Source organism: Crotalus tigris, unplaced genomic scaffold (assembly GCF_016545835.1).
Source record: "Crotalus tigris isolate CLP2741 ecotype Arizona unplaced genomic scaffold, ASM1654583v1 scf7180000019173.45859301935:6455823, whole genome shotgun sequence".
Taxonomy (NCBI): Eukaryota; Metazoa; Chordata; class Lepidosauria; order Squamata; family Viperidae; genus Crotalus; species Crotalus tigris.
In genome coordinates this window covers 3,813,318-3,836,808 of record NW_024097414.1, presented here as the reverse complement: position 1 = coordinate 3,836,808, position 23,491 = coordinate 3,813,318, and the positions used below count along the sequence as shown (strand labels likewise).

General features: G+C 43.0%; 2 protein-coding genes and 1 long non-coding RNA gene across 4 annotated transcripts in view; 1 reads left to right on the top strand and 2 right to left on the bottom strand.

Annotated features, from left to right (window-relative positions):
• Positions 1 to 600: 600 nt before the first annotated feature.
• Positions 601 to 5,230, bottom strand: FOXL3 (forkhead box L3). The gene is made up of 3 exons (XM_039360570.1): positions 4,903 to 5,230; positions 2,143 to 2,311; positions 601 to 1,062 (listed from the first exon to the last, which is right to left on the bottom strand). Exons 1-3 carry the CDS (start codon positions 5,007 to 5,009, stop codon positions 601 to 603), a joined length of 738 nt encoding a protein of 245 aa, XP_039216504.1. The 5' UTR covers positions 5,010 to 5,230.
• A 5,173-nt stretch (positions 5,231 to 10,403) lies between these two features.
• LOC120315751 lies at positions 10,404 to 19,970 on the top strand. 2 transcript variants are annotated; one of them, XR_005558763.1, is made up of 3 exons: positions 10,404 to 10,880; positions 15,686 to 15,837; positions 19,836 to 19,970. It is a non-coding gene; the product is annotated as an uncharacterized LOC120315751 (long non-coding RNA). The 2 variants fall into 2 exon arrangements; XR_005558764.1 differs by lacking the exon at positions 10,404 to 10,880 and adding an exon at positions 13,272 to 13,896.
• FAM20C (FAM20C golgi associated secretory pathway kinase) overlaps positions 13,898 to 23,491 on the bottom strand; it is a 42,386-nt gene continuing 32,792 nt past the window's right edge. The window contains exons 6-10 of the mRNA XM_039360589.1: positions 19,812 to 19,992; positions 18,474 to 18,583; positions 17,259 to 17,340; positions 16,705 to 16,764; positions 13,898 to 15,856 (exon numbers count right to left, since the gene is read on the bottom strand). Of these exons, the coding sequence (XP_039216523.1) occupies positions 15,604 to 15,856; positions 16,705 to 16,764; positions 17,259 to 17,340; positions 18,474 to 18,583; positions 19,812 to 19,992 (686 nt within the window). The 3' untranslated portion in view covers positions 13,898 to 15,603. The remainder of the gene's footprint in view (positions 15,857 to 16,704; positions 16,765 to 17,258; positions 17,341 to 18,473; positions 18,584 to 19,811; positions 19,993 to 23,491) is intronic.

The following is a 23,491-nucleotide window of genomic DNA, read 5'->3' as shown; positions in this document are numbered from 1 at the left end:
GTATTCAAGGAAGGAAAGAAGAAAGGAAGGGTGGAAGGAAGGAAGGCATTAGCTATACAGAAGGAAGAAAAGAAGGAAGGAAATAAAAGGAGAGAAGGGGAAGGGAGGGAAGAGGAAGGAAGGAAGGAAGGCATTTAGCTATATGTATTCAAGGAAGGAAAGGAAGGAAGGGCTGAAGTAAGGAGGTAAGGAAGACATTTAGCTATACAGAAGGAAGAAAAAAAGGAAGGAAGGAAATAAAAGGAAGGAAGGAAGGCTTATATTTATAATGTTCCAAGTCAGCATTAGGACAGCGCTCAGCCTCCTTGATCACTCCTTGGATCCCATTAGCGGCATAGGGTCTACTAATACTGTTCGATCCACCGTGAACTATTTCCTTCCGTCCCAGAATTCAAGCAGTGTCATGCAGTCGGATGCATCGGGGACCCCGTGAGATCAGAAAGTCTTAAGCAAGGCCAGCCCGAGTCCCACTGTCCCGTCCAGCAAAGCCCAACCCCGGCAGGCGGTTTCAACCCCGGGGTCCCACAAAGCTGGACATTGCCTGGCTGCTCATTCATTTTGCGAATCTTCTCTCCCAGCCCTTGTCCCAAGCCGGCTGATTCACAAGGTCCAAAACCCAATGTTTGCTTGCTGAGCATCCGAGAGGTGGTATGTATTATCTTGCACATGGTACGGGGACCGCAGGACTGGCAGCGGGTCTGGAGATGAAAGAATGTAATCAATGCTAAATTTAATTTCGGAGTCAGATTTTCCGACGGAGGAGCTGTGTGGGCTTTGTCGGCTGGCGGCAGCTCTTGGAAAAAACTCACCGGCCTCCGAGGATTTGAGTGGTTGGGATGCCAAAGTCTCACCAGGACAGGAGAATTTGGGGAAGACAGTGTCAGCTGAAGACAAGGTGGGCAAGGCCTCTCTTCCTCCAGCCATCCTTTTTTCCCTTTTCACATTCCGCCTCCTCCTCCTCCTGTAATTCCCATTTTCAAACAAATCCAACATGGATTCACATCCGGTTGCAAAGCTCCAGTAGTTTCCTTTGCCCTTATCGTGGCCTTCTGCTCGGGGAACCTGCATGCGTTCAACCAAAAAGAGCAATACTTTCAATCATGGACATTCCAAGAGAGAGAGAGAGAGAGAGAGAGAGAGAGAGAGAGAGAGAGAGAGAGAGAGAGAGAGAGAGAGAGAGAGAGAGGGAGGGAGAGAAGGATCTATCTACAACCTGTCCAGAAACATTCATGGTTTGAGATCTTCAAACATGATCTGAAGAAGATTGGGTTCTGCCAAGGGCTTCTGTGGGGAAGGGAAGCTTGGATGATGTTGACCACCCTGAGGGTGATGACCTCAGAAGGTCGAGGGCCAGCTTTATAGAAACAGGTTGTCCACCACCGCTGCCCATTTAGATCTGTGGCCCTGACCTCTTAGCACGCATGCTGTGAATGTTGCCTTCTCCACATCTGCCTTCACTTAGATGTGAGGCTCATATAAACAGCTATGACAAGTTGCTGAAATCCAGGCTCTCTAATTATAGAAATTGGAGGTAAATAACCTCTTTAGTCTGCTGCGTACTCTCTCTCTCTCTCTCTCTCTCTCTCTCTCTCTCTCTCTCTCTCTCTCTCTCTCCTTCTTTCTTTCTTTCTTTCTTTCTTTCTTTCTTTCTTTCTCTTTCTCTCTCTCTCTCTCTTTCTCTCTCTCTCATTATAGAAATTGGAGGTAAATAACCCCTTCAGTCTTCTGCATAGTCTCTCTCTCTCTCTCTCTCTCTCTCCCTCTCTCTCTCTCTCTCTCTCTCTCTCTTTCTCTCTCTCATTATAGAAATTGGAGGTAAATAACCCCTTCAGTCTTCTGCATAGTCTCTCTCTCTCTCTCTCTCCCTCCCTCCCTCCCTCCCTCCCTCCCTCTCTCTCTCTCTCTCTCTCTCTCTTTCTCAGAGAGGACCCTTGACTTCAACCCAGAGCTACAAGTATTCTCTTCTATCAGTCCAGTAATAACATCACAGAAAGTAATTTGAAAGACCTCCTCAGACAACCAAGACCAAGACTGAGCCAACTCATGCCCTCAACCGTACGTTGGAGGAACGACCCAGCTCAGAACAGGTTGAGTGCATGGATGGAGGATATGGGTTTGCAAAGGTGTGTCTTGCTGGCTTACCTTGACAAAACAGCTGTTGAGAGACAGGTTGTGACGAATGGAGTTCTGCCAGGCGCGTTGATTCGTCCGATAGTATGGGAACTTCTTCATAATGAAATCGTAGATGCCAGAAAGGGTCACCTTGTGGGAAGGACTCTGCTGAATGGCCATGGCGATTAAAGCTATGTAGCTGCCCCAAGAAAGATGAAAAAAATAAGAACATCAGCCCCACGTGGGATGCAAAGTGGAAGATACCTAGGGACACTGAAAGTGGAATAATTCAGTAGACTTTGTAGCTACAGAGGCTGCTATCTTGAATATGTTTAGTAAAGACTAAGTAAGTTTCTTTGAACATGAGGAACTGGGCAAGGATTGGACTCACGAGCTTAATTAGCTCAATGGGGTATTTTTTGAAATTTCCAAATCAGTGACAACATTGTCCCCAGTCCTGAAACAGAGGAAGAACCATGTAGAACTCCATTTGATTTACTGAATCAAACTATAGTTTACATCTTGTAGCAAACAATTATTATTTTTAAGTTTGATCTGCTGATTAAAACACATGATCATAGATGATAGATGAGATAGAGATGCTAGATAGATTCATATCGAGAAAGAGAGAGAGAGAGAGAGAGAGAGAGATGGAGATTCAGATATAGATAGATGATAGATGCACACACACATATATAGAGAGATGATAGATTTAGATAGATAGATAGATAGATGATAGATAGATAGATAGATAGATAACCTAGATAGATAAATACCTAGATAGATCCCTAGATAGATATAACAGATATTTAGTCACATCAATGATTGATTTCATACATTGTGTTAGAAAGACAGAATGTAATTAATTTGATTTCCACAATGTTATTGGATTGATAGAGACAAATATTTGTAGCTAAGGGTTGAAATGCAAGGTCTTTCGTGCTTCTCTGAGCTGGGTGGTTTTCTTGAAGACATTTCATGACCCAACTAGGAAACATCATCAGTGTAATATTATTGCATAGATTGGTTAAATTTAGAGGTCACTCAACCCCAACCTACCCTGGGTAGCTTGCAAATAAAAAAAAATCATCAAACTAAATCAAAGAAGTACCATGTCTTGTCTACCCAGAAAAATATACACTGTAAGAAATGTGCAAAGTCAACCCTTCCCCTTCTTGATGTTACTGCTCTGTTTCTAGGTAGAAATCTGACTTTTAAGTTTTATTCCTAAGACAGGTATCTTGTGCTCTCTCTCTTTCTCAGTCCACATTGCAACCGTGATTAGTCAGGCATGTTAGCCAAACGGAGGCAACAGCTCTGAAGATAATTTTTTTAAAACAAGAAGCCAATATCCTGCTTCTGTTTTCCACAAATACAAAGTGAGCACGATCACTTCTTTGTTCTGTTAGAGAATCTGTATTTTCTGCTCCACAGGGAAGGGGGAAAAAAAAAAAGACCTACAGGATTATTTTTAAACGCTCAGATGCAACTTTATCAACGGAAAGTTCCTACGAGCTGTAACTTCTGCTAGCCGCAGCCGATTGTGACTTCAGCCTGAGAAGTCCTTGTTTGGTGGCTTTTTTGCCCAGGCAAAATGCATTTGGAGGGGTCAGCTTCTGCACCCCTGACTTCAATGGGAGTTATTTTCATGGAAAGTGAAAGTGAGGTACAAACAAGTAAAAAATTCACTCCTTGGGTTTATTGGCAGAGGCACTTTTAATCAAGGTCAGGATGAAGAAATATGTTCCACGTAAATATCTGACCTGGTGGAACTTAACAATTAAGGGTACCCTTTATTTAATTATTATTTTTTTAAAAAATGTATTATTATTATTTGTTTTCTTCTTAGGGGGAGTGATGCGTTTACACAAGAGGAAGTTTAATCATAAAAGCAAGCGCTATAAAGAGTTAAAACAGGGTGCGTCCAGCTAATTTTTGTTCGGAGCAAAATTGGAAAGCATCTCTGTTACTTTCTTCTCCAAATTGAAATAAAGCACAAATTCTCCGGGTGCAAATTTAACCTATCAGAATTAATGGGAGAGGACCAATCAGCTGCAAAAGTCTAAAACTAACTGAAAAAAATGGGATTTAAGTGATATAGCTAAGACACCAATTTTCAGACTCAATACCCACAGTTCCGTCTAGATTTGGAGGTGCGTATCAGTACGAAATGGGCTTTTTTTGACCTAACAGGAGGCAAACATAACAGTCTAAGGTTTCCAATCATTTGCTCCTTCCTATCAAAGAGCTGTTTTAAAAATACTCAGGGGCTGATTATTTGTCCACCAAAAGAAAAATCTGAAATCCAATCAACTTTCTACTCTTGCTTTGTACACCTTGTTGCTAAGATCTTTATGAAGGGCAGTGGAAGAAAGAGAGAGAAGAGAAGAGGAGAGAAGAGAAGAGAAGAGAAGGATGGAAAGAAGGAAGAAAGAAAGAAAGGAAAAAAGAAAGAAAAAAGAAGGAAGGAAGGAGGGAAGAAAGGAAAAAAGAAGAAGAAAGGAAAAGAAAGGAAAGAAAGAAAGAAGAAAAAAGAAAGAAAAAGAAGGAAGGAAGGAAAAAGAAGAAAAAAGAAAGGAAAAGGAAGAAAGAAAGAAAGAAAAAGAAAGAAGAAAAGAAAGAAAAAGAAGGAAAGAAAGAAAAAGAAGGAAGGAAGGAAGGAAGGAAGGAAAGAAAGAAAGAAAGAAAGAAAGAAAGAAAGAAAGAAAGAAAGAAAGAAAGGAAAGAATTTTTCCCAGACTCCAAAATTAGGCACACACATGCACACCCAGCTTAAAAAGTTCAGCTTACCTGTAAGCAGGTCTGGTGAATCTTTTTTCTTCGTCTGAAGTGCAGGCTGGGTAATCATCTCCATCATAATTAAAGCAGTTATAAGGGTATTGTGTGTTATCAAACATGATTTTTCCTGGATTCCTTTGAGCGCCTGAGAAGGAGGGAAGAGATGGGAGAGTGGTGTTTCTTCCAGACTGCTCCAGTCCTCCCTCCCTTGCTCCCTCTCTTTCCTTCCACCCGCCCCCCTTCCCTCTCTCTTTCTCTCTCTCTCTCTCACACACACAGACACACTCTCTCTCAAACACAGGCCATTTCTACCCCCACCCTCGCACTTTCCCTAGGAGTCTCCAATCCCAGCCCAAAATACTCACCATAGCTTGCTTGGGTTCCACTCTCCCTTACGCCAGCAAGGCAGCTACCCTCCCACCCCTTCAAACAGGGCGAACCTCTCTCTTGAACCTTTCAAGATGGTTCAAAGGTTTGCAGAACGCTTTCAACTTAGCGACTTCACCCTGGTAAACCAGGCACAGGGGGAGGGAGGGGGTGGGTGGGTGGGTTTCTGCTTGGGTGGTCCCAAGTGAGCAAGGACCTTGTAGTAGTTGACGTTGCTTGTCTCCCGTGGAGAGCCAGGCCAGGTTAACAGGCTTGAAAAAAGTGGGTCTGTTCCTTCTCGTTGTCTTCTTCTCCTCCTGAGTTCATTTTTGAAGCAAAATACAACTGGTGGGCCACGAGTTTATTTGCTCTTTTGTTTTTTTTTCTCCTTCTCCTTTTTCTCTTTTGTCTAAAACCCAAAATACGGTCTAAGGTGACCGACTTTTTTTTTAACCATGAGAAGGAGGACACAAATAAATGGAAGAAAAAAAATATCGTCAATAAAACATTTTATTCACTGCAACCATACAGAATGCACTATAATATGATAAAGGCATAATCAAAACACATTTGTAACAATGACATTTTATATTGTAATTAGGCTTACATGCCTATTAATTGTTATTTAAATGAGTACAAAAGAAGGACTGTCTTCCCTAAAGGAGGACGATTGGTCACCTTAATTAAATACCTGATGGGTCACTGTCAAAACACTCTTGGGACCCTCCAGTAGACAGGGCCCGCCTTTGGTTTAAAACAAATCGGTGATGGGCAATTTAACGGAGGGAGGGGGGGAGGCTGTGTGCTTTCAAAGGAGAACCACTGTCAGAGAGGAAAGCTTTTTTAAAAAAATTAAAAAAAAAATAGCCGCAGGCAAGAGAGCTCCATGTGTGGGCTTTGATCTAGGGGATGAATTAGCTAATAACTCTTGTGTGTTGGCATCCAGTCCTGTAACAATTTTGATCTTCTTCCTCACTTTCCTTCTCCCCTTGGCCCCCCCTCCCCTTTCCTGCTTTTCCCACCCTACATGCACACATACACATAGGAAGAAACAGATGCTTTGAGGTGGTTTCCAACAAGAGAGGGCCAATAAAAGGCAGCTTATTACAACAGTTAACAGGATAGGAAAAGGAGAGAAAAGTCCCTCGGTGGTCTAGGGCTGCTGGATCAGGGGGTTAGACTAGAAGACCTCCAAGGTCCCACCCAGCTCTATTCTGACTGGAGGGTAGGGGAGAGGAGAAGTCAAAGGTCCAGGGAGTCATTTAAAGAGGATGGCTAATGGAAATTTGGAAGACGTTTGTGGGATGTGAACAAGAATGGACGTTTGGGAACTCACAACGGGTAACAATAACAACAACAACAACAACAACAACAAAAGTCTTCCGTGTTTGCTTTAAGGTTTTCTTCTCAGGGCGAAGACGACAATGATGTGCTGGATTGGAGGATAGAGTTAAATCGTTGTCTGGGTTTGCTCCACCATCCGTTGAAGTCATGAAATGAACTGGGTTCAGAGAACAGAACAAGAAGCAGCTTAAGGTAGCTGTGTGAACACAGGGCTTGCCTCTGAATTTTCATCTGACTTGTGCTTCCTGGGATGTGATGGTTGTCATGATTTGTCTTCCAAGTCAGGTGAGGGATCTTGATTACGTGGAGACTTGACATTCTATTCTATTCTATTCTATTCTATTCTATTCTATTCTATTCTATTCTATTCTGTTCTGTTCTGTTCTGTTCTGTTCTATTCTATTCTATTCTATTCTATTCTATTCTATTCTATTCTATTCTATTCCTTTCTTATTCTATTCTATTCTATTCTATTCTATTCTATTCTATTCTATTCTATTCTATTCCATTCCATTCCATTCTATTCCGTTCCTTTCTATTCCGTTCCTTTCTATTCCGTTCCTTTCTATTCCATTCCATTCCATTCTATTCTATTCTATTTTATTCCATTCCATATTCTATTCTATTCTATTCTATTCTATTCTATTCTATTCTATTCTATTCTATTCTATTCTATTCTATTCTATTCTATTCTATTCCATTCCATTCCATTCCATTCTCCATTGCATCTATTCTATTCTATTCTATTCTATTCTATTCTATTCTATTCTATTCTGTTCTATTCTATTCTATTCTATTCCTTTCTTATTCTATTCTATTCTATTCTATTCTATTCTATTCTATTCCTTTCTTATTCTATTCTATTCCATTCCATTCCATTCTCCTTATCCTTATCCTCTTCCCCTCCCCTCCCTTCCTCCTCCTCCCCCCTCCCCTCCCCTTTCCCCTCTTTATCCTCTTGAAGACCAGTTAAAAACTGCAGTTCAATAATTATTGGTGGTTTCTGGGACCCACCCAAATCTTGTAGTATTGCAGGAAATGTTGTCCCATGTGTATTTGAAATAAGTGAAAAAAAAAAGAGAGAATCTTATCATGCTATAACCAAAATCCAGAATATCTTGAATTCTATCACCAGAAGACCTTAAATCCCTTTCTGCTGTGCTGGATATTGAAGGCTACCCCCCCCCCCCAATAAAGTAATACCTTCAATCAGTATTTTTTTTCTAAATAAAAAAGGTGCCAGAACACTCACATGTCATACAACCCGCCTTCCCTACCCTACAAAGTTCCGTCCAAAAAAGGTGCCAGGTATTCTATGAGAAAAAAAGCCCCGCCTTTAATACTTCAATTGCAATTAACATATTTCAAGTGTTTTCCAGAAAAAGAACCTGAGTCATAGTTTTTCCTTTAGCGTCCTTTCGGCTGTTATAATTTTATCAGCGTCACTGTAACCCATCCCTGCTGCTATTGTAAAATTAAGATTTTTTCCTATGCTGCTTCCCTTCCCCCCCCTCCTTTTTTTTTTTCTTTTTAGAATGCATAGCTCCAGAATGCAAAGTTGTAAAAACCATTTGATCTGGGCGATTAAGTCGAGGATAAAAATGTCGCAGAAGATTTGTTTCTAATATTTTTGGTTAAAACAACACGAAGCCAAATGGAAGTAAAAGCTTCACGTGAAATTGGGATATTTTATCATGATGACAGCTTTGGAATAACTTTTCACCTGCAGCCGCATCTCTTCAAGGAATCAGGATTTTGAGTATGTGTCTATGTGTGCAGATCATTTCATAATTGTTAGAGAAAGGGAGAGGAAAGAAAGAGAGAAGAAAGAGAAGGAAGGAAGGAAGGAAGGAAGGAAGGAAGGAAGGAAGGAAGGAAGGAAGGAAGGAAGGAAGGAAGGAAGGAAGGAAGGAAAAAGAAGTAATTTTTGTGATCAGGAAACATATTTTATTTTCATTTGATTTGATAACTGAAGAATCTTAGAGGCAAGGTGAGGATGTAGTGGAGACTGATTTCAGTCCAGTTTAGATAGTTTATTCAACTCAACTGAGATCAAACTAGGTTGGGCTATTCCACTGACTCCCTCTAAAGTATGGAATTAAAACTCGAATCAATGCTTCTGAAGCGCTCAATCCCTTGGGGGGGGGGGCACCCACTGCACTTTGACTATTTAATTCAAAAGGTTGACCTAGTTCAACCCCCCTTTCTTTCTCTCTCTCTCTCTCTCTCTTCCTGTCCCTCCCTCTTTCTCTCCTTCCCTTCCTCTCTTCCTCTCCCTCCCTCCCTGTCCCTCCCTCCCTCTTTCCCTCCCTTCCTGTCCTTTCCTCCCTCCCTCCCCCCTCTCTCTCCCTTCCTCTCCCTCTCTCCCCCTCCCTCCCTCCCTCCCTCTCTTTTCCTCCCTCCCTCCCTCTTAGACCCACAAGCTCCCTGTCAATTAAATTGAAATCAGATCAACAATTACCCATCCATCAAGCTTCACAAAGCCAAAAATTTATCGTAGTGGAATGACAGATCAGTTGTGGATCACCACCTCCTCTTTCTTTCCATCTAAGGAAGTTTGTCTATGGACAATTATGGGACAATTACGCCTTCCAGTTAGCAGGAGAAGAAGAAGAGGGGGGAACCCCTCCAAGGAAATGCACACTTAATTAGGAAACGAAGCATAGCTCCTACAAAACCACAGCACCGTGTGTGTGTGTGTGTGTGTGTGTGTGTGTGTGTGTGTGTGTGTAAAAGGAAGGGAAGGAAAGTAAAAGTTGCCTTAACAAGTGTGTGTGTGGGTGTGTGTCTTGCAAATCAGCTCTTCCGATGAAAGACACGAGGCTCCCTTTCTGAACAGGTGTGTCCCCGCGACACACGTAGTCCTCAACTTACGACAACTGAGTCCCAAATTTCTGTTGCTAAGCAAAACAGCTAAGTGAATTTTGCCCCGTTTGATCACATTTCTTGCCAGAGTGAATCAGTACAGTTGTTAGGTTAGTGACACGGTCCCTTCCAACTCGGTTCTTCTGTTAATTCTGTAAAAACGCAAACATCTCACTTGGGCCTGGGTGGGAAAAAAAGAGACAGAAACTCTTCACATCTCCCATAACCTTGTTTATTCCCAAATATCGGTCACTGCAAGCCTAGCCAGGTTTCCCACAAGGGCCCCAAAGCTGGCCCTTGCTAGGAAACACAGTAGAAGCATCACCCACACCCAGGAATAAGTATCTGGAGCAGGGGTCTTCAAACCTGGCTGAGGAATTCTGGGAGTTGAAGTCCCCAAGTCATAAAAGGGCCACGTTGGAAGACCCCTGCTTGTGGACTTCAACTCCCAGAATTCCTCAGCCAGGCACACTGGCTGAGAAATTCTGGGAGTTGAAGTCCACAGGTCATAAAAGGGCTGAGTTTGAAGACCCCCAATCTAAAGAAAAGCTCATAGCACATTAACTTGCTTTCCTCTAGATGGTGCAATCTGATAAGAGTTTGCTTTACAAAAGCCTCTCCAAGCCCTTGTTTCATGCAGCAGTGCTTCCATCCCAGCCAAAGAGAAGGATTCCTTTATAACACCAACACAACTTTTGAAAACGACAAAAAAAATAAAACAACCAAGAGAATCGAGATCAAACAAAACAAGAGAATCGATGTTGCTATGGTTGCTCATAATAAAGCTCTATTCCTCTCTGTCAAAAAAATACTGGAAAATTTATTCTATCCTTGGGGGGGGTGAAAGGGTGGGAAGGTTAGCCTTACAGACAGTCACTCATGGCATGGCTTGACTACCGCAATGCGCTTTACGTGGGGCAGCCCTTGGAAGCAATCCAGAAAATTCAACCGGGTCCAGAATGCACCAATGCTTTTCTTCTTTTTTTTTTTTTCAATATAAATATATATATTTCAATTCTTCTGCTGGAGCTTCAGGCTCTTAACCGCCAGTGTTGCAAACAGAGGGAGGGAAGCTGCCCTTTCTCAACCCATCCCAGGCTAAGACTGCAGCTGGTTAGGACCTCGCTGGAAAATTTGGAGGGGCTGCAAGTTAAACAGCATTTGAAGACACATCTGGAAACATCCTCAGAGGGAGGAACTCAGCCTACGTTCCCGTCTCCTCCTCTCTCTCTTGCAACAGAAGGCAGTCTGCCACAGGCGGGCCCAAAACGTCACCATCGGAAATGGGAAGTTGCTTTTAAAAAATGTATCAGCAGAGGACTCGTGGGCCGCTTGCCCTCATTCATAACTCACCAGCGCTTATGCAGAAAGAAGATTGGATGCAGGGAGGGGCTGTTCGTTTGTTTGCATACCAGGTCAGTGCATTTTGAGCCCTTTTTTCATTCTCCATGAATATGGGATGATCTCAAGTGAATGTGCGCTCAGAAAGTATGGCTAAAGTGGGATTTCCTCCTCCTCCTATTCTTCTTCTTTTCTCCTCCTCCTCCTCTTCCTCTTCTTCTCCCTCCCCTCCCTCCCTCCCTCCCTCCCTCCCTCCCTCCCTCCCTCCCTTCCTTCCTTCCTTAATGAATTTGCCCAATTACCTTCTTTGTGAATATCCATAGCTGTCCTCTGCAGACAACATCATTTGTATAGGGTTTCCTGCCTGAGCAGGGGGTTGGACTAGATGACCTCCAAGTCCCTTCCAAAATCATCATCATCATCATCATCATCTTTTATTCATTAGACATGAACCTCAGTCAACTGAACATTGAAATTGGTTGGCGCTGATGGTTGACACGGATTGCTACCAGCATCCTAAGGGTCAACCAGGTATCTCCTTAAAATAATAATAATAATAATAATAATAATAATAATAATAATAACAACTACTACTACTACTACTACTACTACTACTACTACTACTACTACTACAGCATTTCTGAAGCTTGGCAACTTTAACATGTGTAGACTTCAACTCCCAGAATTCCCCAGTCCACCCATCTTAAAAGTTCCCTGACATGCTGGCTGGGGAATTCTGGGAGTTGAAGTCCACACCCCTTGACGGTGGAGCGGTCTAGCAGAAGACAGGGCAGAGAAATGGGCGAGCAGAAAGAGCGAAACGACAGGGATGAAATCGTTTCATTCTTAAACCATTACCGCATACATTTTCAGCAATATCGCCTCACGTCGGAAACAAGATCCCATTTATTGCAAAAAATACTAACGCGGGTGTTAATGAGTTTAACACAAACCCTGGAGGTTTGCATTGCAATTAGCACTGGATTGTGGTTTCTTTTTCTTTTTGCCTACATCGGATGGTTCCCGTCATAACATCCTTTGCAAATCTGGAAAGTCTTGTCTACTTATGTCAAAGTGAGAGAACACCCAATACTTAATGAGGAAAAGTCCCATCCTAAAAAACCCCAAAAACAAAATTGCTGCTTTTAAGACTCATTCCCCCTTCTTGTCTCTCTTCTTGACTTTAGAAAGAGGGCAGAGAAGAGCAACAAAGGTGATTAGGGGACTGGAGGCTAAAACATATAAGGAACGGTTGCTGGAATTGGGTAGAAAAAAGGACGAGGGGGGACATGATAGCAGTCTTTCAATATCTCAGGGGCTGCCCCAAAGAAGAGGGAGTCAAGCTGTTCTCCAAAGCCCCTGAAGGCAAGACAAGAAGCAATGGATGGAAACTAATCAAGGAGAGAAGCAACCTAGAACTAAGGGGAAACTTCCTGACAGTTAGAACAGTTAACCAGTGGAACAACCTGCCTCCAGAAGCGGTGAATGCTCCAACACTGGAAGCTTTTTAGGGAGAAACTGGACAGCCATTTGTTTGAAATGTTATAGGGTTTCCTGCCTGAGCAGGGGGTTGGACTAGAAGACCTCCAAGGTCCCTTCCAACAACAACTATTTCTCAAGGTTTAATCATCTTTGTTGCTCTTCTCTGTACTCTTTCTAGAGTCTCAGCATCTTTTTTACATCGTGGTGACCAAAACTGGATGCAGTAAGTGTGGCCTTACCAAGGCATTGTAAAGTGGTATTAGCACTTCACGTGATCTTGATTCTATCCCTCTGTTAATGCAGCCTAGCACATAATTATTGTTGTTGTTGCTTTTGTTGTTATGATGATGATCCAAAGTACTGCAGAAAAATCGCCCTTACTGGCTTTTCAAGATCCCTAGTCGTCCTTCAATCACTTCCACCCCTTCTGGTTTTAATACTTGCATTGACAAACTTGGCAGGCAGGCAGGCAGGAGAGAGAGGGGATTCCCAGGAAGAGAAATACGGCATTGATTCAGACGCCATACAGATTTGCTCAGCAGATTTCCCCCTCCCATCTGTTCCCTGCACGTATCTGACCGAAACCATCACTCACCACTCTTAATTAGAAGGGATCCTGCAGTTGGAAACCCATTCAGATCAGTGGCTGCTGCACCCACCAGACTGGGCTGCGGTTCTCTTTTCATTTTTAAATACAGGCAGTCAGCTCATTTTGTGACTGTTCAAAGATACAACGGCACTGAAAAAAGGGACTTACTGTATTTCCCCCCATAATAATAATAATAATAATAATAGTAATAATAATAATAATAATAATAATAATAATAATAATAATAATAATAATAGTTGGAAGGAATCTTGGAGGTCATCTAGTCCAACCCCCTGCTCAGGCAGGAAACCCTATACCATGATTAAGTTACTTTCTTCAGTGATGTTGTAACTTTGGTCACTGAAGGAGCTGTTGTAAGCCGAGGACTGCCTGTATGTGGTCATTAAGCGAAACTTGACTTTCCCCCGTTGATTGTGTTTGTGGAAGCGGGCCGCGAAGCTCACAAATGGTGACCACGGGGCGCTGCAATTGGTTGTAAGTGCGAAATGCTGCCCCTTTTTCCAGCACCATCATTAATTCTGGACCATTGGCTACACAGTCGTAAGGATGCCTGTAAGCCAACAGTATGATTTGGGTGCAAAGCCATTTTCTAGATGCATAAACAATAAGGTGAGAAATTAAGTTGTGCACTTTAGCCCCGGGAAAGAATACGAGGGTGTTAAGAACGAACAATTCTCACATGAAGCTGGAAAAAAGAGAGACCGGTGGGGGGGAGGAACCAAAAACACAAGGGGCAGATCTGACTAGACAAAACGAGAAAGATTTCTATACTTTTGAGAGGCACCATGGAAAGGGCTGTCTGTACCAGCAGGAGGCATCTGGGGGAATTAACGTGACTTAAGATCCTCCTTTTGAGGCAGGTTCAGGCAGGTGGAAGGTGGAATGAGCTCAAATTCATGCTTCAAAACAAAAGAAAAAAGAGAGAAAAACAGGTCAGGGCCTTGAGCTGGCGCAGGTTTTTCTATCCGGACGGTTGGAATCAGAATCACGAAGGCCAGGTATTTGCCATATCTTTATTGCACTGGGACCACACTGCAAACAAATCCATGGAAAGGAGGAAAGAAAGAAAGAAAGAAAGAAAGAAAGAAAGAAAGAAAGAAAGAAAGAAAGAAAGAAAGAGGGAGGGAGGGAGGGAGGAGAAGGGGATGGAAAAAAAGAAGGAAGGAAAGAGAAGGGGATGGAAAAAAGAGAAGGAAGGAAGGAAGTGAGAGAGGGAGGAAGAAAAGGAAGGAAGCCATAAAAGTCTACAGCCGCTGAAAGCAGCTTCTTGGTTTTTTTTCCCCTTTAATCTGTGTTTTTTTTAAACTTGGATATGTATATATTTACATAAAAGAAAACTATCAAAATCAGACATGACAACAGCAGCAGCTCAGCTTCAACAGTCCAGAAAGAGAAGGATGAGCTGCTGCTACTTTCGGATGGATAAATAGTACAATTTATCTGTGGTTGCTTTTTTTGAAACTCTTGTCACTCTGTCAAACCGCATTCAAGTATTCTCGGCCGATGCACGAATCGTCCCGCTCCTACTGCCCTTCCCCGGAGGGTGATCCTTTCTGGGGTGGGGTTTTGGCTTGGCCATAGAGCTGGATCAGTCTTAGAAAGGCTGGGGGGGGGGGAAGTGGGAGACTGATGGCAGCGGGGGGGGGGGGAGCAAGAGAAAAGGAGGAAGAGGAGTTGACCCACGTGAAGGCCTTCTCCATTCCTGATCCTTCCTCTCCTCCCTTTGTTAGGGAGAATATTGACAGTTCATCCTTTCCCGTAAAGTGTGCACGGTTTCAAAACCCCCAATTCATTCACCTCTTTGGCGACGTCCACCCCCCCCCCCACAAACCCAAGACTCAGATCTAGGATAGCTTCAGCAGCCACCACCGCTGAGACTTCTCTGGAATTCTCTTGAAGAACATTTCTTGTGGGTGGTAGACATCCGTCACCCCCTTCCTCTCATCCAAAGGTCGCATTTCCCATTCTCCACTATAAATACAAAATATTAAATAAAGATGGATTTCCTGTACAAAGGAAAAGAAGGGAAGGAATGGGTTGCTCCAGCCGGTGAGGAGTTCTGGTTAACAATATATATATATATATATATGTATTTTCCTAATTTGATAGGATTTGTTGGGAAAACGGAGATGAGGACAAGTGGATGCCTTTTCCTCCAAATGCAGTCAGCTCCAGAATGTATGGATGACTTTTTAAACATTTCCTGCAAGGTTTTCTCAACTGGGTTGACGAGGTCCGATTGTGGGACTCGTGGGCTGAAGGAGCAGAAAGGAGAAAGGGGGACTATGAGACCACAGGAGGCCGCAGGAGAAATGAAAGCACGGGGGTGGGGAGGAGGAGGTGGGGCTTGCCAGAAGCTCCGCCCACATGTGGGCTCCAAAGCCCTCATTGACAATGGAGAACCATTTAGAAGCTAAGGCAAGCGAGGCCAGATGAAAAAGAGGGCAGGTGCCTGACCACGTCCACTGAGAACACGTGGATTGTCCCGAGAGCTTTTGGTGGGCGAGCTACCTATCATTCCACAAGAGATTCTAACCCGTTGCGGAGTCTACCCCTTCGCTACTTGGAGAACAATTAGAAGAGCAATTTCTGAATTCACTGAATTCAAACGTGGCCTACACAGTCCTTCAGGAGACTGTTGGGAGGGTGGCTTGGTCGACGTGTCGGTCTTCTTCCGCGGAGTTGAAGGAAGTCTGTCCGTTTCACTACCTCTCGGTCGTGACGGTGCTCCTAGGGGAGGCAAAGTCATTGTCCACCACCTTGTTGTAGCCCTCTTTTTCTATACAGTCCCTGACGGCCTGGAGGACTATCCGGAGCCTCCGATCCATCGCTTCGAGGTGCAGTTTGTACAAGATGGGGGCGATTTTATCCTCCAGCAAGGATTCTTCCATCAGCTGGCTCAGCTTGTACTCCTCTTTGGCCAGGAGCTGTAAACGCAGGTAGGTGGACTTCCGTATTCTAGGAGGAAGAAAGCCGTTGGAAGGTGAGATGTGGAGCACATTTGGACTATGGTTAAAAAAAAAAAATCCCATGTTTAGCAGAACTAGTTTCTGGAGGGACTCATTTTGGTTTCCAACTACATGGGCTACCCTAGTTCAACACTGGACAGCTAGTTCTACCCATACAGAACATTCTGCCTGTCTGACTTCCACCTCTCTATTATCTATCTGAATAGCGTTCTCTCTCTCTCTCTCTCTCTCTCTCTCTCTCTCTCTCTCTCTCTCACACACACACACACACACACACACTTGCTTTCAAGGTAGATAATATGAAGATTATACTGTTTATAAATGCTATAATAGCAAAAACACCGCTTAGGCAGCGTACATCTCTCTCTCTCTCTCTCTCTCTCTCTCTCTCTCTCTCTCTCTCTCTCTCCCTCCCTCCCTCTCTCTCTCATCTACCTACCTACCTAGCTATCTGAATCAATCTGTCTGTCTGTCTGATCTATCTGAATCTTTCTATCATCTCTCTCTCTCTCTCTCTCTCTCTCTCTCTAATCTATCATCTCTCTCTCCCCCTCTATCATCTCTCTTTCTGTCTATCCCTCTATCTGAAATTGTTATCTCTCTCTCTCTCTCTCTTCCCTCCTTCCCTCCCTCCCCCCCTTTCCTATCTATCATCAATCAATCACCGATCACAGGGGTGTTTAGACAGCCTGAATTTTGACTGGCTATAACCACCATTCCTTCCATGCCCTTGTAACAGTCAAATGCTTGTGGAATGGTCATTAAGTCAAGGACTCTGTGTTTACAGCCCCCCAAATTCTCCCCAAATTATCCCCATAAAGAGAAGAAGAAGAATACCGGCAACATTGATTTAAAGGCACCAAGATAGACAGTTCATCATGAGAATATTTCCCAAACCTGCAAGAGAGAAGAACACAAAGACGATTCACTAGAAATATACTTTCTGACTCAAAATTCTTGGCCAAAACTCAGGGCAGAGACTGAATGCTCTCTTTCATGCAATGATTTTAGCCACGGATTGAACTTCAGGTCTGAAGCCAAAGAGGTATTTTGCAGGAAACGTGGGGCATGCATCATGCCTCAACAGAAGCCTTTAAAGAAAATATCATGTTTTCTTTACGGCCTTCACAAGTCTGTAAAGCAACGGAAGGTTGAGCTGAGATCATAAGCACAGTCATGGTCTCACTTAGTAATTGCTTCACTTAGCCACCAGCCCTAGCTGTGGTCGCTAAATGAGGACAACCTGTATAGGTTGCCCATCTCTGAACTAGAAAAAAAACCCCAATGCTCAGGTAAAGTGACATATGGACAGGTTTACGCTTTTTTCAGGAGAAAGAAAAGTGGTGAAGAATAAACAAGGAAGATTTAAGGATGATCCACCAACCCCTTACCCTCTTCCATTGTCTAAGTGGATAATAAAAGTATTATTTCCAAACTTCTCAAAGGTCTCGTAATGGTGTCGATCCATATTACCTGCAAAGAGCAGGAGAAATAAGAAACAAGAAAAAAAATGTTTAGCAGAACATCATGTTGGAGATCTTATAAATCCTTCCATTCCCCCATCATCCGGTCAGAGATGAAGAAGCTTCTTGGATGAGAAGTGAAACGTCTTCAAAGGAAAAACAAGAAAGTCCAGTTGCCTCGTGAAAAAGCATCTTTGGAGATCTGAAGCAAATTATAATATATGATCATAGAACATAGATGAATAGGGCTGGAAGGAAACTTGAAGGTCTTCTAATTCAACCTCCTGCTCAAGCAGAAGACCCTATACCAGGGGTAGGCAACCTTGGCTCTTTTATGACTGGTGGACTTCAACTCCCAGAATTCCTGAGCCAGCCATGCTGAGGGGAAAGGGAGAGGTTTCCAAGCTGAACCATGCTGGCCCAGGAATTCTGGGAGTTGAAGTCCACGAGTCATAAAAGGGCCAAGTTTGAAGACCCCTGCTCTATACCATTTCAGACAAATCTTCATCCTAGGATAGGGGTAGGCAACCTTGGCTCTTTATGACTGGTGGACTTCAACTCCCAGAATTCCTCAACCAGCCTGGCTCAGCTTGGAAACCTCTCCCTTTCCCCTCAGCATGGCTGGCTCAGGAATTCTGGGAGTTGAACTCCATGAGTCATAAAAGAGCCAAGGTTGCCTACCCCTGTTGTATACCATTCTGGAAAAATGGCTGTCCAATATCTTTCAAGAAGAAACAGGATTGCCTTATAACCCTTAATCTCATTATCAAAATCAACCTAGATCTAAGAAGAAATTTCCTGACAGAACACTTAACCAGTGGAACAACCTGCCTCCAGAAGTTGTGAATGCTCCAACACTGGAGGTTTTTAAGCAGAGATTGGACAACCATATGTCTAAAATGGTATAGGTCTCCTATATAGAGCAGGGGATTGAAGTAGAAAACCTTCATGGCCTCTTCCAACTCTGTTATTCTGCTATTTGTATCACCTAACAAAGTCATTAATGGTGCGTCACTGCAAAATAAGCCAAAAAAACTAGCAGCAAAAAAAAACAAAAAAACCCCAAACAATTATACAAGTTCTACCACTAAAACTGCCCAAATTCTAAGAGTACGACTCCATTTCAGGAAGCGACACACATACCCATCAGAAAATCAAATATGGTCATGTCCATTATATCCAAGATCCTGGTACCCCGGTCGTAAGGTGGCGTTTGCTTAACCTCTTCGCAATAATCTGGATCAACTTCCCACCTGGATGAGAAGGAAAAATACAGATTAGGAAGTTTAGCCACCAACCGTGCTCTCCGTTTTGAGGTCTGCAAGGATTGCGTGGCTGGTTTTGAGTTTAACAGAGGAAATAAGCACACCAATATTTAAAGATATGATCCACCACTCACTTATGATCTTCTAGAAGGAGCAGAAGCTTGCTGAGCTCCCGGGGGGGAAATATATTTTTTTAAAAAGCCTCGGTATTAATAAAAGTAGCTTGAAAGGGCTCAGAACAGACTCCATATTCCTATCCCACTTTCTGGACTGGACTAACAGATACCTAAAGAGGTGAAGGGAGCTTCCTTCCCTGCCACCATTGTTAATTCTTAAGTCAATTTTAGTGTTAATATTTGCTGTTTGAATGCTTTCATGTTTTATCCATGGTGGCGCAGTGGATAGGATGCAGTACTGCAGGCTACTTCTGCTGCCTGCTGCCTGCCTGCAGTTCGATCCTGTCCAGCTCAAGGTTGACTCAGCCTTCCATCCTTCCAAGGTCGATAAAATAAGGACCCAGATTGTTGAGGGCAATTTGCTGACTCTGTAAACCACTTAGAGAGGGCTGTAAAAGCACTGTGAAGCAGTATATAAGTCTAAATACTACTGCTATTGCTATCCTGCTGTTTTATTGGCTGTTAGCTGCCTGGAATCATCCCTAGGCAAAATAGGTGGCATACAAATGTAATTAATAAATACATTCATTTATGACCTATGGTTGTTAGCTGCCAAGGGTCACCTTAAACCACAGATAGTCAGCAAATAAATTTGATAATATTAATTGAATGAATGAATGAATTAATTAAACAAGGAACGAATGAACGCCAGGGGGAAAAATGCAGGGAAAAATATTATTTCTCCCAGAGCTGCAAAATAAGTGCAAAATTAAGTTGGATTCTAATTTAATGGGTGCTAAAGTTTTAGTCCAGCTGTGTGGAAACCCCGAGGTTATGGTGTTTTGGTTTTAGATTTTAGAACAAACTCAACAGCCAAATCGTCTGGGTTAAATAAAGGCGTGGGCCATTCAAATGCCTCCACCCAGTCTCTGCTCTTTGTCTTCCCACGGTGTCTCTGCCGCGTTGGGCAGACCTATGACTTTGTTCTGCTCAGCGGTGGTGGAATTAATGTCTAGCTGGGCAACAATGGAGAACTGACGGCCTGCTGCATGGGGGGTGGCAGCAGAAGCCACAGGCTGCCTCTTAACCACAACACTTACTCGGCTTTCTTGCGTTTATGGTAGGAACGTCGCCATGGGTTCCTCCAGGTTTTCCGTTTGGCTAAAGACAAGTCGGGCAAGAAGGCAGCCATGGAGCCTTCGATCTGGTCCGGTTTGCCACAAAGGGCGTGTTCTGTCGAACAGTAGTAGGAGCACTCTCCATAGAAGCAGATGTTGTTGGCTGCAGAAAGGAGGAGAAACATGATGGACAAGCAACCTTGATGGAAGAGAAGATCTGTTGCTTAAAGTTGAACTGTGGGGTCCTGGGTGTTCTCTGAGTTTGGTTGGTTTTTATGGATTTGGGGTTTGGGATGAGGAGGAGGAAGAGGGAGGAGGAGGAGGAGGAGGAGGAGGAGGAGGATTGTGAGGTCCAACCTCTCTGAGGTTGGATGTTTTCTTGTGGATGTTTCAAGACCCAACTAGTAACATCATCAGTGCTAGAAGAGAGTTGTGTTTGTGGAGTAAAGGAAGAGGAGGAGAATTGTTCACTTCTTGATTATGGGTCTAGTGTGGTGTTAATCTCTGCTTAGTTGGGTGTTGATTGCTGCCGAAGAGGCATTTTTTTTTCTTTTTCTTTCCTTCTGGCCTTTTTTATTGTCTCTTTTGAATGGTATGTAAATGTTGTTCATTGCTATGTGCCTGTTGATGGCTGATATATCTGACTGCCAGACTTCCAGGAATTCTCTCAAGTTTTTGGACCTGGCTTGGTTTATCAGGGGAGCCATCCCCACTCCCTTCCACACTGATGATGCAACCTAGTCTGGTAATGAAACGTTTGCAAGAAATATTAGAAAGCACCCAGGAATCCACAACCAACACCATCTAGAATCAGAAATTAGGGAGACGCTGAAGAGGAAACTCAACTCCTTCAAAAGAAGTAAGTTGGAGACGAGTAGAAAAAGGAGACGCTCTAAAACAGTTGCAGCAACCTCCCTGAATCTATATAAAAATAAGAGCTTGTGATCTGATGATTAAAAACATGAAAACCATCTTCCAATCTTTGAAGTCATTTTTTCAGTGCTGGAAGGGATGATCCCATGACTTGCTGAGGACCAGCCGACACACCTAAGTGGATTTGTTTGATTTCACTTCTTTTTTTGTTGCCAAAATCACCTTCTTTGACAACTGATGACTCAGACAAACAAGTGTGAACTGACTCGGCTTTCAAGCTGGCACCAGAGGGTGTGAAAACGTTGCCAGCAGTCAGGAATCTGTGAATGAGGGCGACTTGTGAACCAGCTGTCATACGTTCAGCTCCCGCGCGCTGACATTTCTGAACCCCCAAAGGTGGATTACATTTACTGTAATTGCTGATACAGGTAGGTCCTCGGCTTACGGCCGCAACAGAGCCCAAAATTTTCGTTGCTAAGCGAGACATTTGTTAAGCGTGTTTTGCCCCATCTTACGACCTTCCTTGCCACAGAATCGCTGCTGTTTGATCATAGTAACTCGGTTGTTAAGTGAATCAACAACGCCACTGAGTTTGCTGATCAGAAGGTCGCAAAAGCGGGTCGCACGACCTTGGGACATAGCGGCAGTCATAAGTATGAATCAGTTGCCCATTTTGATTTACATGATCATGGGGATGCCGCAAAACGTCCCTTTTTTCAGTCCTATTGTAAAAAGTCCCTTTTTTCAGTCCTATTGTAACTTTGAACGGTCAGTAAATGAACTGGTGTAAGTCGAGGACCACCTGTGTAGTATAGGTGTTATTGGAAGTGGGAAATTTAGAAAGCTAGAGTTAGGTTTAAAAAATGGGGCCCTTTGATTTACTAGAGAGATCCTAAAGGTTACTCTACTAGTAAGGTGTGATGTACTAGGATGAGAAATAGAAAGTGTTTATGAAATAAAATCAGAATATATTTAAGTACATATTATGTATATTCTACACATTATAGCTCTTGTGTAGTGAAATAAAGGACATTTGGGTTACCAAAATGTGAATATCATGGATGTTAAAGGGGTAAATTGGAATACTGTAATTAAAAACTAAGAATTAGGTAAAATTTAAAAACAGGACAGGGATATGTATAAGTAAAAAATAGACTGATAAATGCTTTAACTGAGCTTGTTATGGTTAGAAATTTACTAGTTGAAGTATGTTATATTAAATATTATGGGAAATAGAGAAGGAATTTTTGATAACGTAACCTGAGATATGTACTAAAATTTTTGTTACTGAATTATCAATTACCCAGTCACCACGATGCTTTCTAAATACTTGGATGTTAAATTGGAAAACTAATAAAACTTGTTATATAAGAAGTGGGAAATTTATCCCCTTCCACTCTGACAGTTTCTGAGAATTTGAATTCCCATAATGGCCGGTGAGTCTCTCCTTTATGTCTGTGTTACAGTTAAGCCTCATCTTCTTCTAAAAACATGCTCAGGGCTTAAATGTAAGTAGTCCTCAGCTCAGCAACGATTCATTTAGTGACCATTCCCAAGTTGAAAGTTCACTGGAAAAAAAAGTGATTTACAATCTTGTCCTTGCAATCATCGTGGTCAAGAGATCAAAATTCGGACACAATCGCAATGTATTTACCGACAATCACACTGCCCACGTGATCCCCTTTTGTGACCTTCCCAGACAGCTTCTGACAATCAAAGTCAATAGGGGGAGATGGATTCACTTAACGCCTGTGTGATTTGCTTAATAACTGTGCCAGAAAAGTCATAAAATTGAACATATCTCCCTTCCCAATTGCCTTGCTTAGCAACGTAAGTTTTAGCCCCGACTGTGATCCTAAGTGGTGGCCTGCCTGTTTGTCTGACGTGAGTTCACACAACATGGTATGTAACATTTGAAACAACCGTCTCTGAATAATTCCCAATTAGCCGCGGTTCTTTCTTTCTAGCGTCAGAACCCAGGGAGTGTAAATAATGTTGAGCATTTTCTAAAAAAAAAAAAAAAAAAGTGAAAAGATTCTAATCTGCTTTTCTCTTTCAAGTGATTGGAACAGAGCTGCTATTGTCGATTCCCCAGAGGGTGGACGGGGTGATGGTGGTGGCGAACGACAGGGGTGGAAATCCATAAACCTCTGTGATTGGTCAAGGGGAACAAAAGTCCCAGAACGCACACTGATTTCGGCAAATGATTACTTTGAAAATTACAGCCGGAGTTATTAAAGTTTCTCTCCCACCTGAGTGCTAAGAAATCATTTCTTCCAGCCATTCTTTTAAGGCAAGTGGACCACCAGCAAAATACAGAAAGGCATTTTAAAAATGACTTGAGTTTTTTCCATTTATTGCATTTTGTGGCTAATGTTTTCCTTCCTTCCTTCCTTCCTTCCTTCCTTCCTTCCTTCCTTCCTTCCTTCCTTCCTTCCTTCCTTCCTTCCTTCCTTCCTTCTTCCCTCCCTCCATCACCTCCCTTCCTCCCCTTTTCTTCTCCATCATCTCCCTCTCTTCTCTCCCTTTTCTCACCCCTTCCTCTCCATCATCTCCCTCTCTTCCTGTCTTCCTTCCCTCTCCTCTCCTCCCTCCCTCCCTCCCTCCCTCCCTCCCTCCCTCCCTCCCTTTTCTTTTCCCATTTAAGAAATTTACCAGTGGACTTTTTCTTGTTTTGACAAGGAATAAGAGTTAATGTAGTGTCTTCTCCTAATGCCTGTCTTTCTCGCAAGAACTTTTCAGCTAAGTCGCCAGAATATAGCACCAAGAGATTTTTGCCCAGCAGCACC